The sequence below is a fragment of the Fringilla coelebs genome (genome assembly GCF_963513975.1).
Source record: "Fringilla coelebs genome assembly, chromosome: 22".
NCBI lineage: Eukaryota > Metazoa > Chordata > Aves > Passeriformes > Fringillidae > Fringilla > Fringilla coelebs.
The window spans coordinates 4,936,022-4,954,713 of NC_140048.1; the positions used below are offsets into that span (position 1 = coordinate 4,936,022).

Consider the following 18,692-nt stretch of genomic DNA (forward strand, 5'->3'; position numbering starts at 1 on the left):
GCGCCGCGGGCCCGTCCCGCCGCATGGACGCGGCCGCCGCGGCCCCGGTGGGTGTCCGGGAGCGGCCCGGGGGCGGCGGGGCCGGCTGCACCCCCGGCACCGCCCGGGGGGGATCGGGGTGGTGGCGGTGCCGGCCCGGCGGGGTTTCGGGGGGTCGGGCCGGTGGTACCCCCAGGGTGGCCCGCGGGGATCGGGGTACCCGCGGCCCCCCGTGTCTCACGGCTCCCCTGGCCGCCCCGCAGGCGGAGCCCCCGGTGCCGGCGGACACCATCCGGCGCTGGCTGCGCGCCGAGGGCGCCGACCCCGCCGCCCCGGCCGAGGAGCAGCTGGGTCTGGCCTGGCGGCTTCTGCGGCGAGCGGAGACCCGGCTGGGCGAGCTGGAGCGGCGGCGGGCCCAGGACATGAGAGACGTAAGGGCCGGAGAGCGGGGCCGGCCGCGGCCCGTGCTGGGGAGGGAGCGGAGCTGGGCAGGAAAGGGCTGGAGCGCCAGGAGGGGCTGAGGGAGCTGGGCAGGGGCTCAGCCTGGAGAAAAGGAGGCTCAGGGGGCCCTTGTGGCTCTGCACAGCTCCTGACAGGAGGGGACAGCCGGGGGGGCCGGGCTGTGCTCCAGGGAACAGGGACAGGAGCAGAGGGAACGGCCCCAGGCTGGGCCAGGGCAGGCTCAGGGTGGACATGAGCAGGAATTTCTTCACTGAAAAAGTTGTCGGGCATTGGTAGGGGCTGACCAGGCTGTCCCCATCCCTGGAGGTGTCCAAAGACCGACTGGATGTGGCACTCAGTGCTCTGGTCTGGTGACAGGGCAGAGTTTTGTGACAGGTTGGACACTTGGGAGCCTTTTCCAACCTCAGTGCTTCTGGAATACCCCCGGGGTTAACCCACCCAGGCCTGTATCCCCTGATCCCCCTCTGTGCAGCAGCAGGTTCAGGTGTGTCATTACCACGCTGCTGCCCTTGGGAATTCAGTATTTATATTCCCATTTCTCATATTGGGCATCAAAAAGCACCTGGTGAGCCCAGCAGCTCCCTCAGAGCTCCCCACATCCCAGCACCCCCATAGCTGCATGACCTCCCGACCTCCCAGTCAAGGTTTTACCATTCCCAGGTGTTCCAAAGGCATAAGACATATTGTCCTGCAAATATTTGAGGTTATCTTGTAAACACGATGGGGTGGGGTGTTGTATTTGCAGGGACCCCAGTGGCAGAGAGGAATGATGAATCTGACTCCATGTTCTCAGAAGGCTGATTTATTACTTTATGATACTGTATTATATTAAAGGATACTAAACTAACTAACTAATGGATACAGAAAGGATACTTGCACAATGCTAAAAAAGATAATAATGAAAACTTGTGACTCTTTCCAGAGTCCAACAGAGCTTGGCACTGATTGGCCAAAGAGTGAAAACAACTCACACAGAATGCAATGGAACAATCACCTGTGGGTGAACAATCCCCAAACACATTCCACATGAGCACAACACAGGAGAAGGAAATGAGATCAGAATTGTTTTCCTTTTCTCTGAGGCTTCTCAGCTTCCCTGGTGTAAAAAAGTCCAATCACTTGTTTTTAAAATTTTAATTGTTTAATAGTAATATAATGGTTATAAAAATAATAATATAATTAGAGTAATAAAAATTTGGACAATTTGGATTAGGACAATACAAGACAATAGAAACAAAGAGTTAGGGACAGTCTGGGTACCTCTTTCTGGGCAAAATAAGCCCAAAAAAGGACCCACATTAACAGAGGATTAACCCTTAAAACAACAGCCTGTTGCACATTCATACACCTCATCCATGATGCATCAATTCCATTCACACACAGGATTCTGTCTGGGCAGTGTCAGCTTCTTCCTCTGAATCCTGACAGCGTCTGCAGGGCTGAGCAAGGCAGGAAGAAGTTCATTTCTCCTGATAATGGAGCAATAAATTCTCTTTCTCTGAAAGCTTGAGGTGTTCTGTGGCTGCTGTCTCACTGCGAGTCCTTTCTTTAGGAAAAAAAGTATCCTACATAGCATAGTTCCTATTTTAACATTTTTTTATAACCTAAACTATATTTAACACACTACTTAAGAAAATTAACACAGCATAACTTTCTAACATAACACATATAACATTCATTTTAGTATTTGTGAAAACCCAATCATAAAATACACATTTTTCACCCCAGGAGAAAAATCCTGGGTGAAGAGATTTTTCCAGAGGATGTGAATTCCACAGTGGAGAACATTCTGTGCTGCTGGCTCACTGGAAGCAGCAGCAGCCAGGGGAACAGCAGGGTTTTCTTTGTTCCAGGTGGAAAGCTACGTGGGCCACGTCCGTGCCCTGACAGAAGAGAGGGATGCCATTGCCTCTGAGTGTGAGAAGGAGAACGAGCAGCTCAGGTTGGAGCTGGCCCAGCTCCAGCTGCAGCAGGGTAATCCCTTCCCTGGGAATGCACTGCCTCTGGAAAGCTTCTTGGAGAGCTCAGCAGAGGTTTTTGGGGAGTTCTCAGGGAGTTCTCAGTGGTTGCTTGAGAAGTTTCTTAAAGTGTTAATGAGCTGTTGAGACAGATTTGTAATTGATTTAGAGGTTCTTGTCTGCTTTTACTGCCTTTATCCAGGGAGTTTGGCAGGTTCTCCATGTAGCTCTGTTGTCCAGAGGCTGTTTGAAGACCAGAATTGATGGTGCTCTTTGGTTTCCAGCTCTAAATTATCTGTTGCTACCCCCAAGTCAGTGAATTTGCTCTTGGCTTTGGTTTACACAAACCCCAATGGGGGGGGACAGGAGTTGTTTGTTCTGATGATTCAAAACTTGGGTGTTCATTGTCATGGAATTCCAGGATGGTTTTGGTTGGAAGAGACCTTGAAGCTCATCCAATTTCACCCCCAGCCATGGGCAGGGATACCTTCCATTAGACCAAGTTGCTCAGGGCCCCTCAGAGCTTCAGTAATTTTGTTCAAACAATTTATTTCACTTATTTAACTTCAAATAATTTATTTTCAAACTCTAGGGTCACTGTTGCTGGGTTTAATTCTTGATTTTCTTCAGTCTTCTGTTGCACTTTCAGTGGTGCTCATAGCTCATGCCACCATTAACTCTTGTGAGCTGTATTGTCCTGGTCCTAAGATAAAATTTGAGGTGATGGCAGAACTTAAAGAGTTTCTTTGTGATTCAGGCTTTGGAACAGCAACTACAGGAATATGGGGGAAAGTTTGAGCATCAGTTGGGTTTTCAGGGAGCACATGTGGTGGTGTGACTTTCCAAAGATGGATTTACCTAAAAATGTGATGTCTGTGGGCACTTAAGGCCGTGCTTTGTGGTGAAAAGGCTGCTTACAAAGGTTGAAATGAATAATGAGCCCTTGGGAGCCTGACTGTGGCAGAAAACTCCGTTCCTGCTTCTCTCCCTTTCCACGAGGTGTCAGGAGAGAGACAGAATGTCCCCAGAGCTGGAACCTGGCAATTCCTCCTGCTGGCTCTGCTCCTCTGGGCTTCCTCCGTTCCTTGGTGTCACTGCAGGACACGAAAGAACACAAGCACACACCGCTGCTCTCAAGGTGAAGCAAAAGGGAAGTTTATTTTCTGACTCCAACATTTATAGATTTCCAAAAGTGACAGTGGATTGGAGAGTGACAGTGCCACTCTCCAATGACACTAGACTAACAGTTTATCAAATTTATCTTCTTCCATAAAATAATGCAAAACAATGAGTTATTTACAGAAAGTGTGTGAGAAAGTTCGCTACAAAAATGTTAACATCAGAAGGCTTAGCAAATCTAAAAAAAAATCAAAGCAACACTTTAGGGGTTCCTGAGGCTCTTGAGCAGGGAGTACCCCTGGAATGGGAGCTGAGATCCTTGTCCATGGATCTGGGTGTATCCAGGAGGGATTGCTGCTTGCTGTCCCTGAGGGGGCTGAGTGGCTTTGGTGCTGTAGAATGTTTCTGGAGGGATTTTTTTGGGATATCACTCAGAGGTTCAGGATTTGTTGTTGACTCACTGCTGGCATTGGCTGCTATCCTGAGATGTGTGTGGATAATTTAGGAATCTGGAAGCTCTGCTCCCTCAGGGCTGTCACCTGCAGGGAGAGGTGCCCGCACTGAGATGGTTTGGGGTCCTTGTAGAGCACTTGATTGAGTGACTGGTGCTTTTATCCAGGTTTGTTCAGCTGGAGCAGAGGAGGCTGAGCTGAGGGCAGAGCTCATCCCAGGCTGCAGCTCCTCTGGAGGAGGATTTTATTTCTGCTCTCTGGGACCAGGGAAAGGACATGAGGGAAGCATGCCAGGGGAGGGTTAGGTTGGGTGTCAGGAAAAGGCTCTTCCCCAGAGGGTGCTGGGCACTGCCCAGGCTCCCCAGGGAATGGTCCCAGCCCCGAGGCTGCCAGAGCTCCAGAGGGTTTTGGCAGGCTGGGATTGTTGGGGTGTCTGTGCAGGGCCAGGGGCTGGACTGGATGGCCCTTGTGGGTCTCTTTCAGCTCAGGATACTCTGTGGTTCCATGGTTCTAGGTCAGCCTCTTCATAAAAAAAAAAAAAAACTGGCCATCTCTAGCGTGGAGTGGCTGGATGTTCTTGTGCTGGAGATGCTGCACAATCCCAGAGGTCTCTGTTGGGCTGCTCCAGCCCTCTCATGTGTCCCTGCTGCAGAGTTCTGTGCTGCATCCCTGTGTCTGTCCCCCAGGCCTCTGCTTTTCATCAGAGTTCTTGGAACCATAGGAATGTTTAGGTTGGAAAAGCCCTTTAGGGTCATCAAATCCAGTGCCAGGTCCAGCCCTAGGGCCACATCCACACGTGTGAGAGCTTAAATGAGAGATGTGGAATTCTAGGTGGTTTTTTAAAATGCAGTTTATTTTATCTAAGATGTTGTAGCAGCCCAGGGGGGTGGGTGACAGAGCTGTGCCCACAGCTGTCAGCTCCAGCTGCAGGCAGGCCTGGAGACCCTTTGGTTTTGGTTACAATGCATTATATATTTTTTTTTTGCTGAGCATCTCAATACAGTAGAACCAATCTATGCCTTAACTTTTACCTAGAGCCCATCATAACTACTATCATTACCATATTCATGGTACTGTTCTCCAGTCACTCAAAGTCAGTACATTGCAGTTTAAGCTAGAAGTTGTTTTTCAGTTTTCTTGCAGTAGAAAATTCTGAGACCTTTTTTCTACTTGCCACATTTGCTGACTTGTTTGCCTGTGCTGTCCTTCTGCTTGGTAAAAACATCTTGTTTGAGGTAAGTTTATCTTTTGTTCTAATTAATAAAAACTTCTTATAATTAACATATCTTTTGCTTCCTTAGTTATCCACTAAGACTGCCTCAGGAATTCTTTTCTTCTGTATCAAAACTTGCTTCTGTCTCTATTCCTTCTTCAGATTCTACATTCAGAAATCTTTCTGCTATGGATACACATCTGTGAGACTTTCTTGTCAAACTTTCATCCTTCCCAACACACACATTTCTTGAACAATGCCAGGAATGATAACTCTGCTGCTTCTCTGGGCAGCTGTGCCAGTGCCTGACCAGCCTTCCAGTGAATGTCCAGCCTGAATCTCCCCTGGCACATATTGAGGCCATTTCTTCTTGTCCCATCCCTGTTCCCTGGGAGCAGAGCCCACCCTGGGGCTGTCCCCTCCTGTCAGGAGTTGTGCAGAGCCACAAGGTCCCCCTGAGCCTCCTTTTCCCCAGGCTGAGCCCCTTCCCAGCTCCCTCAGCTGCTCCCCACAGGGTTTGTGCCCCAGCTCTTGCTCCCCCTGTTATTTTTGCAGGACACCCATGTGTCTCAGCAGGCATGGGGTGATCCAGTGGCTTGGGCTGGAGAAGGGGCTTGTGGAAAGACAGCCCGTGGTCTGCAGGGCTTGTTAAAAATGTGGGCAAGGCAAGAGGACAGGATGGTGGTTGGTAGCTTTTGGAAGCACTGAAAGGAGGATGGGAAGGGGCAGCTGGGGCCAGGGGCTGGTTCGAGGTGGTGATACAAAGGAGGAGCCTGAGCTGTGAATGATGCAGGGGGAAGGGCAGGATCTGTGCTGATACACCTGAGCTGAGAGCTGGGGAAGGGAGCCCAGAGGCCCCTGTGTGGGCTCTCAGGTATGAGCACACTCCCTCTTCCAAGAGCAGGCAAGCAAATCAGAAACTCTGCATGGTCTGGGATCACTTAGAGCAACTTGAGCTAAAAGCTGCTTCATAAAATCATGGAATTATGGAATGGGTTGGGTTGGAAGGGATCTTCAGCTCATCCCATTCCACACCCTACCACGGACAGGGACACCTCCCACTGTCCCAGGCTGCTCCAAGCCCCATCCAACCTGGACTTGACACTTCCAGAGATCCAGGGGCAGCCACAGCTGCTCTGGGCACCTTGTGCCAGGGCATCACTACCCTCTAAGCCAATTAATTCTTCCCACATCCCATTTAACCCTACTCTATGGCAGTGGGAAGCCATTCCCCTTTGTCCTGGCACTCCAGGCCCTTCTCTCCAGCCCTCCTTTAGCCCCTGAGGACAGTTGGTGCTGCTGACTGACCTGAGCAGTTTCTGAAGATAAAAAGTAAATCTCTGCTTGCACATTTGCCTCCTGCCCATCCTGGGCTCACAGGGAGCAGCCAAGGCTGGTTGATGCTGGGCCATCGAGCTGAGCTGGGCTGAGCTGTCACCTCATCTGATACCTCTGCCCAGAGTGACATTTTTCCTTCCCTCCAGGCAGTTCCTGATCTGTTTCTGATGCTCTCGCTGAACGCACCCGGTGTTGTTGGAGGGCAGATCGATGGTGCTCCCAAAAGCCTTCCTGAAAAACAACTGGAGTGGCAGTGAAACTCAGTGCTGGGGGAGCTGCCTGGATTTATTTAAAAAGTGGAATAAAAAGAAGGCACAGTCACGGTCTGAGCTTGTTTGTTGTAACAGCTGGGCTGGTTAAACACAGCCAGCAGGGCTGGAGGATGTAGGGCTGTGGTGGGGTGAGGTGGCTGCTGTTTCTGAGTGTTCCTGGGGTAGGAAAATACAAATATTAATATAAAATTTGCTTCCAAACAAGCATGGACAGAGGTGGGAGGTGCCAGGGGAGCTGTTGTGTGACAGTGCCTGGGGCAGGGGTTGGCTTTTCCCAAACACTGGATGGGGGAGGGAAAGGGTTTGTAAGGGGTCAGTGGGGTTTACTCATAGGCAACCTGTGCTGTGTGGGCAGACCCCCCTCATCCTCACAAATCCTTTTTCCTCTCCAGCCTCTGCAATATTTCTGGGATCTAAAATGATGCCACTTCATCCTGCATTGCAGGCTGGGGACAAGGGGGGCACTTACAGGAGTGTGTCTTTTGTTGACTGAGTGACAAAACTAGTTTTTGTCTCCTTAAAAAGGAAAGAAGCTTAGAAGTTTTTTTCTTTTTCAATTAGGTGAAAAATACTACTTCATAGGCTTAGGGGACTTCACTTTAAACTTAAGCATAGCTAATTGGACAGAAGTTAAAAAGTTTTGTTTAAGCAATTAACTAGAAAAAGAAGTGAACAAAAAAACTAACTGCTTTTCTAAGGTGTTTTACTGAGAGCAAGTATGTCTCGCACTTAGCTCAGTTTTCCTCGGTTTGTTATTTTGCCTTTTATTAAAGCTTTTTGTTTCCAGCACTGCAGCAGAAGCCATCTTGTTGATTTTTATGCCTCCAAAGGTAGCTAGGCTATCTTGGGTGTGTTAGAGGCCTCCAAAATCTTATTAGATCTAGTTCCAAAAGCTTATTAGATCTAGTTCCCAAAAATTACTGTAACAGGCACTGGCAGGTGAAGGTGGTTCAGGGCACAGGGGGTCCCATCCTGGGCATAAACCAGAGCAGCTTCTGTTCATTTTAACAAAACCATGGGAGAAAGCTTCCAAGCAGCTTGGGGTTTGTTGGGGAAGATGACACAGGAAAGCCTTAGAAATATGATTGCCTGGCAAAAGATTTTGAGAATATGGAAACTATAAGTGAGATGGAAATGAAAGCAAGATTTGAGATGCCTCAGTTACTGAACAACTGGAAAACAATGGTGTGGCTGGCTGAAGGCAATCCCCTTTGGATGGAACAACACCCTCTGCTTGCAGGCAGCTCCAAGGGTCAGAGCAGACCCCACTAGCTTGGCAGAAGGGGCCCAGAGAGGAGTTTTTGGGGTTTAAAATGTAACACAGGATGGTAATGTAATGATTCTTATAGGCTGTATGTAAATGCTGTAGGATTTTGTATTGTACCAGATTGGTTAGTGAAAATTAGAATATTCAGCACAGAAGAAGATTTATGGTATTGGAATGGGAACTTCACTCTCTTACCCTCTTGCTTTTATTCTTCTCTCTCTCTCATCCTTTTTACCAGGCTCTTGCCTTCTCTCTCTTTCCCACTCTCTTTACCTCTCTCTCTCTCTTTTTTGGGCCTGCTCTGAGCTGTGGCTGGCAGCTCCAAGCAGGGCCCTGCACCCAGGCCCTTTGCAATAAGCTGCAGGTTCCAAGCCCTGGCTCCAGAGATCTCTGCTCTCCATCCATGCCCACCATCCTGCCCCCATTGCTCCTACAGGGGTTCAGTTTAGATCCACGGGCACTTCCCGAGGCACAGGGAGCACTTGGGATCCTGCAAACTGCCTGGTTTGCTCTGCTGCAGCAGGGGAGCCCTGTTTGACCCTGCATTGAGCAGGCTGTGCTCTGTCTCCCTGGGGAAGAGCCGGGGGAACCTCAGGGTGTTTTCCATCCAGGGCTGGATGGAGCTGGCTGCGAGCACGGAGTGGAAACATGGGATCGATCGGAGCCTCGGGATGTGCTTGTGCTGGGCCAGTGCTAAATCACTGCATGAGTGCCACTGGTGCTGGGAATGGCACAGGAACAGGCAGGACTGCAGAAAGAGCAAAGAAGGCTTTATTTGAGAGAACCACACAGTTTTTGTAGTGATACAGGAACAGGCAAGAGGCAGGATTGCAGAAGGAGTAAAGAAGGTTTTATTCAAGAGAACCACACAGTTTTTATAATGACACAGGAGCAGGTGAGGGGCAGCATTGCAGAAAGAGTAAAGAAGGTTTTATTCAAGAGAACCACACAGTTTTTATAGTGACACAGGGACAGATGGGAGGCAGGATAGTAGAAGGAGCAAAGAAAGTTTTATTCAAGAGAACCACACAGTTTTTATAGTGACACAGGAACAGGCGAGGGGCAGGATTGTAAAAAGGGTAAAGAAGGTTTCATTCAAGAAAACCACACAGTTTTTATAGTGACACAGGAACAGGTGAGGGGCAGGATTGTAGAAAGAGCAAAGAAGGTTTTATTCAAGAGAACCACACAGTTTTTATGACACAGGAACAGGTGAGAGGCAGGACTGCAGAAGGGCAGAAGGAGTAAAGAAGGTTTTATTGAAGAGAACCACACAATTTTTATAGAGTGGTATGATACATTCTGTTTGATTGGCTCATTAACAAAAACACCTTCCTCACACACTTGAGAAGAACAGACAGACAAAGTAGGAAAACACCACCTGCAGATTGTTTATACTTAACAAGTTATCACATCCTTACAGCTGCCTGAAAATTCTCACAAGCTGCTGTGAGAAACACTCGTGGTTTCTCTCTCTGTCCCGTGGCATCCACACATGAGAGTGAGGGACAGGCTTGGCCAGGGCTCTCCATGTCCTGTGTCTGAGGAATATTTGCTCTGCTGAGCCTCTGCTCTCCAACTCTAGATCCCTGAGCAGGAAAAGAGTGATTTGAATGGATTTGAGAATGTTACTGTTTGTGTTAATTTCTGTTGGACAGCTCAGAAAGTGTTTTAACTTTGGACTTGATCTCAGAGGTGTTTTCCAACTTTAAAAATCCTTTCTAGGAGAACTTACTGAATAGGGATATTTTTTCTTGTAATTAATCTTGTAATTTTTCCGAGGGCAGGGTTTTTTTTTATTTTGGATCTTCTGTGGGGACCACCCAAACTACCTCAGGAGAAGTCCAGCCAAGCCCAGAGGTGGGGAAATCCCAGGGCCATTGTTGCAAAAAGGGCAGTGTGCCCCTCTTTTCCTTTCACTGGGCTCAGTGTAGCATACAGCAAACACACCTGTGAACAAGAGCTCAGCAATGTGCTCAGGCCTTGGGGTCCTTGGCAAGTGACTAATTTCAACAGGAGCAGAATTTCAGACAGGGTCCTTTTCTTCAGTGCTCCCCAATCTCTGTCCCTTTCATGACAATCGTGAGGCAGATGAGGGAAACTTTGGACAGAGACTTACACAAGCCTTGTCTTGCCTTGCCTTGCAGAAAGCCAGCTGAAGGAGGTGGAGGAGATGCTGGAGCAGGAAGGTTTGTCCCAGATCTCCTGCACTGCTGCCAGTGAGCAGGTGGCGTATCTGCTGGTGGAGCGGGCGGCGCTGCTGGCGAGGCTGGAAGTGGCAGCCCAGCAGCTGGGATCCCACAGCAGCACTGATGGGCTCCAGGTACCTCCTGCTCCCTGGCTCTGGCTGCCTGCCAGCTGTGGGAAAGGAATATTTTTGGGATATTTCTGGAATGAAAACGGTTTATCCTTTCTCTGAGGTCGCTGTGGGGTCTTGGGTCTGAAATACTTGGAAGAATTACAAGAAGGATGGGGTGAGAGTATTTGTGAGAGTCTGGGATGCCAGGATGAGGGGGAATGCTTTCAAACTGGCAGAATATGTCTAGATTGGATATTGAGAAGGAATTCCTGGCTGTGAGGGCACAGGTTGCCCAGAGAAGCTGTGGCTGCCCCTTCTCTGGAAGTGTTTGAGGTCAGGCTGGGCTTGAAGCAGCTTGGGATAGAGGAAGGTGTCCCTGCCCATGGTAGGGTGTAGAATGGGATGAGCTTTAAGATCACTTCCAGCCCAAAACCAGTCTGGGATTCCAGGATTCTAAGTCAGTGCCTTTCTTAATTCTCACCCTTTGCACTTGATTTACTCCCACATCTGCACAGGGTCAGTGAAATGGGTTATTTCTCATCCTGTGTTGGGGAGTTTGTGATGTGTTTGGTGTAAGGATCTTCACTGGGTAAGAATGACTTTGGGTTCAGCTGGAGCAGAGTAGGCTGAGGACAGATCTCACTGGGGGCTGCAGCTCTGATCTCTGCTCTTTGTGAGGATCTGAGGGAGCAGCTGGAGCTGGGCCAGGGGGGGTTTGGGTTGGAGATCAGGAAAGGCTCTTCCCCAGAGGGTGCTGGCACTGCCCAGGCTCCCCAGGGAATGGTCCCAGCCCCGGAGCTGCCAGAGCTCCAGAGGGTTTGGACAGGCTGGGATTGTTGGGGTGTCTGTGCAGGGCCAGGGGCTGGACTGGATGGCCCCTGTGGGTCCCTTCCAGCTCAGGATATTCTGATTCTATGGTTGCAAGGCCATCACCTTCCACCTACTCATGACTTATGGCCGTGTCTCTGTGGAACTGGAGTCCAGGAATGCTCTGGGATTCCAGGAGCTGAGGTCCCAAGCTGTGAGGAGGGAGCAAGACCTCAAATAGAGGTCAGGGCCCCTTCTCTTGTTCCTTTCTGTTTAATCAGGTGAGGGACACATTGGAGTTTTCCCGGAAAACTGTCTCCCTGACAGGACTGATTACTCTCCCCAGTGATGTCATTCCTGTCTGTGCCTTTGGAGCAGAAACTGTTGATTAAACACTCCATTGTTCCCGGGAGCATCCCACTTGTTTTGCAGATCCATTAGTGTTACAGGTTAAGGTGTTAATTGCTCCTCTTACTCTGTTTACTGGAATGTGTGGCCTTGCTTGTTCCCAGCTGGCCTGTTCCACTCTTGGAATCAAGGGCTGGACACGTTCCTGTCTGGTACAGGGATGAATTCAGCTTTTAACCAGACTGCTCAAGCAGAATTGATTGTTTTATTGCATCCCCGGGAAAGCAGAAAGGCAGGATACAAACCTGCCTGTCTGTGTGCTCAGCTCTGAGAAATCCATATGGAAATGCCTTCTGAAGTCCATATGGAAATGCCTTCTGAAGTCCATATGGAAATGCCTTCTGAAATCCATATGGAAATGCCTTCTGAAGTCCATATAGAAATGCTCTCCCTCATTTCAGGTCTGTCCTTAAGCAGACTGGGAGGGTTTTTACTGGGTTTAGAGTAAAAAGCCCAGAGCCCAAGCAGTGTCACAGCCCCATCCTCACACTGTGCCCAGCCTGGGTGGGGAATAATCCCTTCATGAAGGGAACACCTCACATGTCAGGGCAGGGCTGTCTGGTGGGCATCTCCTGCCTTTGGTTTGTCCCAGAACTGGCACTGGAGATGAGGAAATACACATTTTCCAATGGGACCAGTGTGGAGGGGGTGAGAACCATCTCTGTCTTGGTCACTTCAGCACAGGGTTCCTCATTTCCTTTGGCACATTAACCCTTGTGCTTCAGTTCTGCAGGGGAGAGCTGGAGGGGGAGCAAGCACTGCCTGCAGGAGATGTGGGAGATCTGGAGGAGGCCCCACAGAGGCTGGTGGTGTCCCAGGAAGAGATCCAGAGGGTGGCAGAAGGGCTGGATGCACAAAGCAAAGAGCAGAGTGGAGCAGGTAAGTGCTGCTCTGGTGGCCACTCCTGCTGGCTGGGGATCGATCCCATTCCCCAGGGATGGGATCAGTGATGTGGCAGCTCCAGTGCTGACTCTGGAGCAGGGCAGGCTCCAGCCTGGGGCTCCCAGGGATTGTGTGCTGCACTGCAGGGAAATCTGTGCTTGATGAGGTGCTGGATGAACACAAGGCTCCACAAAATGTGAGTAAGGGTTTAATGCTTGTTTTGTCTCTGGGTTTGTCTCTGTGTGTGCAGAATGGGGGTGACAAGGTCCCAGTGGCTTCCCTGGTTCTGTGTCTCTGCATGGCTTCTCCTCCTGAGCTCTGAGCATACTCCTCTGGGAATTAATTGATTTGCTACTAAAAACCTGGACTGGGGTCTCTCATCTTTAGTAAACCCCCCTTAAACAGCATTTTTTGGTTCAGTGGTAACTTGTGTGTGTGCTGGAGGGAAGAATTCCTGACCAGTTTGAGCCCAGTTAGTGGGATTTTGGTGAGGAAAGGCTTTAAATGGGATTTAACAAAGTGCATAAGGAATGTTGTGGGATTTTTCCAAAGCAGAGCTTGGCTGCCACATCCAAACCCTGTTGTCCTTGTGGAATCAGCCCTAAAGGCTGATCCTGAGGGGGAAAAACAGGAGGAGGAATGGGAAAATAGGGGGTGGTCAGGATTTTTGCAAGAGGAAAAGAGCTGGAATTTTATTGTCCTTTCATCAATCTTTTAATCATCATTTTATTATGATTTTATAATAAATTGTGTAGTGGTCAACAGGTTTTTGAGTAAAATTTCCATTCTGGTGGAATATGGGGGTTGGAATGAGATAATCTTCAAGGTCCTCTTCCGACACAACCCATTCTGTCATTCTGTGGAGATGTTCTTTGCTTTTTATTTTAAATGACACAACTGAAAATCCTTGTTTTTGTTGCTTTTTCCAAGGTGGAACCAAAAAAGTAGATTTTTTTTTTTGGCCTGAATTGAAGTCAAATTTAAACTTAAATTTCCTGTGCCCAGTGTTAAGCTGAAAAGGGAATAATATTTCTTGCCTTTTCTCTAAGGAAAATTGTCTCCCCAAGGCAGGGGGATACCAGTGTGTCCTCAACACGTGTTCCTAATGCAAACACCTCTTCCTATTTCTGCCCTGAAACTATTTGGAATATGCATTAATTGGTGTTGGGATTAATTTATTCATTGATCCATTGATCCATAGAAAAATTGTTGTAGCCATTCCATTAAATTTTAATGTGCAAGACAACAGGGATACATTGGCTGGGATTGTGTTCCTGCTCGTGGCAATGATGGATTTTATGGTGAAAATGTTGAGATTTTCTAAAGAGAAAGTGAAACCCATATTAGGTGAGGTGAGTGATTTAAATGAGGTTTACCTCTGTGATCCAGAGTGAAACTGAATCCTTGGAATAATGATGGAGGGACTGCTGTTGAACCTGGATCTCCAGGGACATCAGCCTTTGCTGTGGGAGGGAGAGGGCATGGATGTGGGATGGATGTGCTGTTCCCACGTGGATGTGGGATGTGTTCCATGCAGATCTGCTCCCAGTGGATGCAGGATGTATTCTTACTGAAACAGGACGACCCCCGTGGCAGGGAGGAATGATGAGGAGGACTCCATTGGTATCAGAAGGCTAATTAATTACTTTATTACACTCTATTATTCTATAGTATATTACACTATGTTACATTACATCTAAACTGAATCTGCCAAGCACTCAACTCTGCACACACTGCTCTGAATCTCGTGACTGTCAGCCCACAGTCCTGACACACACACACACACCTGGCCCTGACAGGCCAAGGAAACAAAACACCATCACTGTGGGTAAACAATCTCCATATTGCATTCTACTGTGGCACAAACACAGGCACAGCAAATGATGAGAACTGTGTTTCCTTTCTCTGAGGTTCAGAGAATGTGAAACCCAGAAATATTCTTGGGAAGAATTGTGCCTTGCTTTTCTCTGTGAAGAGAAATGTGGCTACATATTCCCAGTGGGTGTGGGATGTATTCCCAGTGGATGTAAAATGTATTCCCATGTATTCCCAGTGGATGTGGGATGTGTTCCCGTGTGGATGCAAAATGTATTCCCATGTATTCCCAGTGGATGTGGGATGTGCTTCCAGGAGATATAGGATGTGTTCCCATGTGGATGTAAGATGTATTCCCATGTATTCCCAGTGGATGCAGGATGTATTCCCAGTAGATGTAGGCTGTACTCCCATGTATTCCCAGTGGATATGGGATGTGTTCCCATGTGGATGTCAGATGTGTTCCCATGTATTCCCAGTGGATATGGGATGTGCTTCCAGGGGGTATAGGATGTGTTCCCAGTGGATATGGGATGTGTTCCCAGTGGATGTGGGTTGTGTTCCCATGTGGATGTAAAATGTGTTCTCATGTATTCCCAGTGGATATGGGATGTGTTTCCAGGGGATGTGGGTTGTGCTCCCATGTGGATGTGGGATGTGTTCCCATTTATTCCCAGTGGATGTGGGATGTGTTCCCATGTGGATGTAAGATGTGTTCCCATGTATTCCCAGTGGATATGGCATGTATTCCCAGTGGATATGGCATGTATTCCCAGTGGATATGGCATGTATTCCCAGTGGATGTGGGTTGTGTTCCCAGTGGATATGGGATGTGTTTCCAGGGGATGTGGGTTGTGCTCCCATGTGGATGTGGGATGTGTTCCCATTTATTCCCAGTGGATGTGGGATGTGTTCCCAGTGGATGTGGGACATGTCCATGCTGCCTCCCACCTTTGCCACGTGTGGGATCAGCCTGGAATCCATTCTTGGAGCGTGGGGCAGGCAGGGCCTGGCAGGCCCAGCTCATTCCTGGTGCTGCTGTCTCCAGACAGGGCTGAGCTCCAGAGGGCCATGGAGCACAACAGCCGGCTGGACAAGGAGATCCTGGCACTGCGCGCACGCGTCCAGACGCTCGACCTGGAGAGGAAAGCGTTCCTGGAGCTGGTGAGGATCCACCAAGCCAAGCCAGCAATCCTGGGCTGGCTCCTCAAAGTCATCCCTGCTCCCAAGGCTGCCCTGCCCTTTCCCCTCGCTGTCTATGCCCAGTCTGTCCAGAGCTGCAGTTGGGCTGTGGCAGGGTTCATGGAGCAGTGAAATTCGGGAATTAGGCAGAATGCAGCTCTGGGAACTTCCTTTAGTGCAGGAGGAGTCTGAGGGACTCCAACTGAGTGGTGGCTTGAAGGCTTTGGGACATATTTTCCTGTGCCCATGGAGAGGGATCAGCTCCCTGCTGATCAGTGTTTACCCCACTCAAGTGTGTAAATAGAATTAGGAACACGTGTGCCTTTCCCTGGACTGGATTAAAGAGTTCGGTTTACCTAAGCTTAGCCTAAACCCCCCACCAGCTGGTTAGAAATCCATTTGAAGTTTATGCTCATTTTTGATTCCTCTCAGCCCCTTTGGTTTTTAACTCAGCCACATTGATTGATTTGCTTATTTTCTGTGGGTTCTCTTAATGGGATGACTTTTTACATTGCTAGTAGTTAAATACTTGGTGTTATACAGCCAGGATTCTCTAAATGCCACCTAGAATTAAGGAGCAATTAAGGAACTATCAACCAGATAATTCCTTAATGAGGTTGCCAACAGGGAAGGGATAGAAGAGGCTGCCTCCTATTAAAATATATAATTGGGCACAAAATCTACTGCTGTTCTTATCTCCTGATTTCCTTATATCAGCCTTTGAGAGCCTGCCTCTGCCATCCCAGCCCTGGGAGCTCTTGGCTGTCTTGCACTTCTCTCATGTCAAATGAGTATTGCTAAATTAATACAAGTATCTCTGAGAAGATACTTTTCAAATAACATTTATCAGATAATATCTTGAATGGAGTTTGTTCCCATTTGAGGTGTTCAGAATTTTAGAGTATTTTTTATAGCACAGGTTTTTTTTTTTTAGTTTTGTTCCTTGCATTTAAAGAAGTTGCTGGTTTTTCAATGTCTGTCACCTGAAGCCTTGTATATACAGCACAGTATCTTTCTGGAACTGCAAAAAACCATAACTTAGTTCAAATCCCTCTGTTTACTTATTTTTTTATTCCAAATGATGTTTTCCTTGTTGTAGGACATTGCTCCTTTCAGTCATTCTGGATATATAAGTGTATGTAGTGTATGTTTTATAAGTGTATGCTTATTAAAAAGTAGAAATAAAATATTAAAAAGATATATATATATAGGTCTATATAGACAAAACCCATACAGATCCATGTAATATATTTTGATCACTGAAGAGGTAAAAATGTAGCCAGATTGAGATCAGTTCCAGCCACATGTTAAGCTGATAGGAAATTCCCTTTATTCCTTAGGATTGGGGTTTAACTGCTGGCACAGAAGTTGGGAACCTCCCAATTTTTAATTTACAGAAGTAGAAAATATTCTTTATTGCCAACTACAGCAGCTTGGGGTCCTGAAAGGTATTTTCTTGCCTGTGGGTTATGAAGGGTAGAGGAGGAGCAGGCTGGGCAGTTGGTCTGGGATGAGCTGTGACTGTGGGGTGAAGAGTAATGGAATGGAATGCTGGTAATGGAATTCCATTGATCCCCTGGATGGAAGACACTGAAAAGTGTCCTCAGAAATAACAGTTGGAATCTGACAGGTGAGGAAGTGAAATAAATCCAGGAAAATCATCCTTGAATGGGTTGGAGCAGCAGCATCCCCACTTTCGCTGCTCCTTATCTGTGGCCACTCAGCAGCTGGAGCACCCACAGCATCTCAGCCAGTCCCTCAGGACAGGGAACAGTAACTCATGAACACCAAATGTGAGAGAGGAATGTTCAGCAGAGCTCAGAGCAGCTGTTTTGTGTTGCAGGTGGAGCAGCTCAAGGAGGAGATCTGCGAGTACCAGCGCGGCGAGAGGCCGGAGCCGCCAGCGGGACCTGGAGCAGCCTCACTGCAGGTGTCCCCTCTTTGTCATTCCAGAAAAACATGGGGGCCCCTCTGCACCCCAGACCCTAGCTGTCTGTGAGAACTGTTCTGGGGGCTCCCAGGGCCGAGGGATGGAGCTGGTGTGGCTCAGGTGTTTGATTTCTTGGCCTTGGAGTTGCTCTGTGCTCGCACGGGAAAGGTGTGGAGCTCCTGGAGCTGGGTGAGGAGGCCAGGGAGGGGCTCTGAGGGATGGAGCCCCTCTGCTCTGGGGCCAAGCTGGGGGTTTCACCTGGAAAAGGCTGCAGGGAGAGCTCAGAGTCCCTGGCAGAGCCTGAAGGGGCTCCAGGAGAGCTGGAGAGGGACTGGGGATGAGGGATGGAGGAACAGGACACAGGGAATGGCTGGGCTGGATGGGAGATTGGGAACTGGGAATTCCTGGCTCTGAGGGTGGGCAGGCCCTGGCACAGGGTGCCCAGAGCAGCTGTGGCTGCCCCTGGATCCCTGGAAGTGTCCAAGGCATGGCTTGGAGCAGCCTGGGATAGAGGAAGGTGTCCCTGCTCATGGAGCAGGATGGGCTTTTAGGTCTCTCCAACCCAATCCATCCTGGGATTCTGGGATCTCAATCCTAGCTCTGTGCTAATGTTGATTTTCTCTCAGGCACAGGGCACACAGGAAGAAGTAGGAGCTGAGGGAGACCCTGGTGCCAGCAGAGCTGCCCCATATCAGGAACATGGAGATCAGGGTGTTGAAACTCTCCACAAAAGGTGAGAGGTGTAGAAATCCTTCACCCCTTGTACTTCCTCTGGTTCCTGGTGCTGTGTCTCTGTGCTCTTTCTTGCAGGATAAATGATTATTGAATTGTTTTAAATACTCTTTAGGACTTTGTTCTTCTGCTCCCAAATGGGAAAATTTGGAGGAGATGCAGTCCTGAGGAGTCACTTCCAGTTAAATGCTGATACTTCCTCCAGTTTGTTGCTTTCCTAAAAGAAGAGAGTTGAGCTTTTGTGGCTCTCCACAGACAAAAAAAAAAACCCAAACAAAAAACCTTGTTGTTTAAAAATCCTGTTGTTTAAAAACCTTGTTTTTAAACCTGTTTTAGTGCTGGGAAGTTTTCTTTGGATTTGGTTGCTCTCCAGGAGTGCAGCAGAACACCTGCCTTTCAACCAGAAATATGGAAACAGGGATTTCTAAGGGAATTCAATGCTTTGTTCTCCCAGTACCTGCTCAGGAGGTGCTGCACCTCAGCTGGCAGGTTCAGGGAGGAAAGGGGAGCTGATCCTCTTCAAAAAGCCCTCTGACCCTTTTCCCTTCAGATTCCCAAGCCTGTTCTCCACCTCAAG

General features: G+C 48.6%; 1 protein-coding gene across 1 annotated transcript in view; it reads left to right on the forward strand.

Moving 5' to 3' along the window:
• Nucleotides 1-6: 6 nt before the first annotated feature.
• CCDC30 (coiled-coil domain containing 30) overlaps nucleotides 7-18,692 on the forward strand; it is a 39,558-nt gene continuing 20,872 nt past the window's right edge. The window contains exons 1-8 of the mRNA XM_084220296.1: nucleotides 7-47; nucleotides 243-410; nucleotides 2,295-2,415; nucleotides 10,208-10,383; nucleotides 12,300-12,453; nucleotides 15,320-15,435; nucleotides 17,297-17,383; nucleotides 18,010-18,116. Coding sequence (XP_084076422.1) covers nucleotides 24-47; nucleotides 243-410; nucleotides 2,295-2,415; nucleotides 10,208-10,383; nucleotides 12,300-12,453; nucleotides 15,320-15,435; nucleotides 17,297-17,383; nucleotides 18,010-18,116 — 953 coding nt within the window. The 5' untranslated portion in view covers nucleotides 7-23. The remainder of the gene's footprint in view (nucleotides 48-242; nucleotides 411-2,294; nucleotides 2,416-10,207; nucleotides 10,384-12,299; nucleotides 12,454-15,319; nucleotides 15,436-17,296; nucleotides 17,384-18,009; nucleotides 18,117-18,692) is intronic.